This window comes from Corvus kubaryi, unplaced genomic scaffold (assembly GCF_017639235.1).
Source record: "Corvus kubaryi isolate FWS band 111438036 unplaced genomic scaffold, C.kubaryi_AGA036_p1.0 76, whole genome shotgun sequence".
Taxonomy (NCBI): Eukaryota; Metazoa; Chordata; class Aves; order Passeriformes; family Corvidae; genus Corvus; species Corvus kubaryi.
In genome coordinates, this window is record NW_024582063.1 from 12,324,965 (window position 1) to 12,327,294 (window position 2,330).

The 2,330-nt window shown below is 47.6% G+C and overlaps 1 protein-coding gene across 1 annotated transcript in view; it reads right to left on the bottom strand.

Moving 5' to 3' along the window:
- Window positions 1-366: 366 nt before the first annotated feature.
- ZFP36L2 (ZFP36 ring finger protein like 2) overlaps window positions 367-2,330 on the bottom strand; it is a 3,903-nt gene continuing 1,939 nt past the window's right edge. The window contains exon 3 of the mRNA XM_042051847.1: window positions 367-2,330. Within this exon, the coding sequence (XP_041907781.1) occupies window positions 1,609-2,330 (722 nt within the window). The 3' untranslated portion in view covers window positions 367-1,608.

A 2,330-nucleotide genomic window follows, 5' to 3' on the forward strand; every position in this document is an offset into this window, starting at 1 on the left:
GGAATTCAATAAACAAGATATGTTCCTGTATTATAGAAAGTTTCAGATCCAAAGATGGCCTCTGTTCTTATAAAATAGAGTGGTGAAATTTTGCTGTACTTAAAACCCATCCCTACATTCAAATTATCTCAAGCATTAAGAAAAATACTTATTTGGTTGAGAGATATTTAAGGCAAGCATGGACCCTAAAGAAGGCACTGTGAGACATAATACTGGGACCCCCAATTATTGCTACATATTTTGAGCTATATCACAGTGTGATTCGTGGAGTTAGGCAACAAAAATACTTTTTGGTTATTTTAAACAAGTCTGAATTAGATTTGCCACTTTGAAGTCTGATTGTTAAGTCAGTCTTTTCTTTTTTTCTTTTCTCTCATTTTTCAACTCGGACGGGCTACAACCATTTACATTCTAAAAAAACCCATAGAAATTCTGCAAACTACTTCCACAGCATCGAGACCGATTTCTATAAAGAAACCATGCAATCTTTCAGATTTACGTAAACAAAGAAAGAAATTAATGAAATAAATATTACATACAATCTCTTAAATTAAGAATTTTACTCATTTACAATAAAATAACCAAGTGAAGTTACAAAAAGGCATATATTACTGTGAAAAGAACACACTCCACATTTTGCCGATTAATGAAAATCATAATTTAAACATAATAAAAGAATATATATCTATTGCTTTTCATCATACCCGATAAATACAGTATGAACAAATTACCAATGTATACTTTTCACAAGATAATAAATAAGTTAAATAGTTTCATATTGAGTTGTGTGCAGTGACTCATTCATGCAATCAACTCAAAACAGCTAAAAAAAATTTTAAAAAAATCAGCAGTTATTCTCCAACAATTACGAACTAAACTCAGTTGAGTGCTTCCAAATAAAGCAACAACAAAAAATTGTTCTAAGCCAAACATCCACTAAGTGGTGGCAATGGAACCAATATTAAACTTTGGAATGAAGGTTTTAGCATTTGTTATAATAATAATATATAGATATATATAAAAAAAGAAGGTTGTTATCAAGGCATATTCTTGGCAGGATGTTGGATTTTTCTTTTTTCTTTTTTCCTAAAAAAAAAAAAAAAAGCTTATAGGTTTAGTATGTTCTGTGTTTTTATTTGAACTGGATTGAAAGACGAACTAGTTTGTAACTTTTTTTTCTGTGTGTCTGCAGGATTGGAGGAGCTGGGCTGGCAGACCGGCGCTCCCCGGATTGTTTGTTGCTTTCTGGTGCTGTCTTTTCTAATGCTGGTTTGTTTTTTTTTCGAACACAGATGGAATGGCTGCTGCTGGTGCGTATCATAACTTGTCTCCAAAGAACGACAACAACAAAAAACCCCCGAAACAAAAATCCCCTTCTTCCAAGGTCTCTCTATAAAAATAGGTTTGTTCAGTTCGTGTCATTTGCCCTTTTGCAAAATGCTTTGTTTCTCGTTTTGTTCAGCTCTCGGTGTATAGATAGATAGATATATTAAAAAAAAAAAAAAAACAACCCAAAAATAGAGAGGAAGGAGAGGTTTCGCTTTCTTCGCTCGGTAACTTACTTGCAGGGCCGCCGCGGGGGCCCCCCGGCCGCTGCCCCGTCCTCCCTCAGTCGTCGGAGATGGAGAGACGGCTGAAGATGGGCAGGCGGCGGCCCGAGTCTAGGCTGGGCGACTCGGAGCCGCTGAGCGAGCCGGAGCTGAGGGAGCCGCTCAGGTAACTCTCCCGGTCGGAGAGCGAGTCCGGCGGGCTGGGCGGCGCGTCGAAGACGGGCGACTCGGAGAGGCGGCGGAGGGGCTGGAAGCTGAAGGGCGGCGAGGCGGGGGGCGGCGGGCAGGCCCCGCCGGGCGGCGGCGGCGGCTGCTGCTGGCAGCGGTAATAGGCGGCGGCGGCGGCGGCCGCGGCGGCGGCAGCAGCGAAGTTCTGGGTGTGCAGGGCGAGGGGGGCGATGAGGCTGCCCAGCTCCTGCCCCGAGAAGGCGAAAGCGTTGTTGGCGCAGGGCGGCGAGAGCAGCTCCTCGCAGTAGGAGGCGGAGGCGGGCGGCGGCGGCGTGCGCGAACCGCCGGGGCTCTCCAGCAGGGCGGCGTCCAGGCGGCCACCGGGCGGCGGCGGCGGCGGGGCGGTGCCGTGGGGGTGCGGGGGGTGATGGTGGTGGTGGTGGGCGGAGAAGCCGGAGAAGCTCCGGCGGTGGTGCAGCTTGGGCCGCTCGCCGCCGCCGCCGCGCGGGTGCCCGAAGCCGCCGCCGCCCAGCGGGTGGTCGCGGGGGGCGAAGGCGCGGAGGTCGCCGGTGCTGCCGGCGGGGTGCGGGGGCGCGTGGTGCGGGTGGTGGT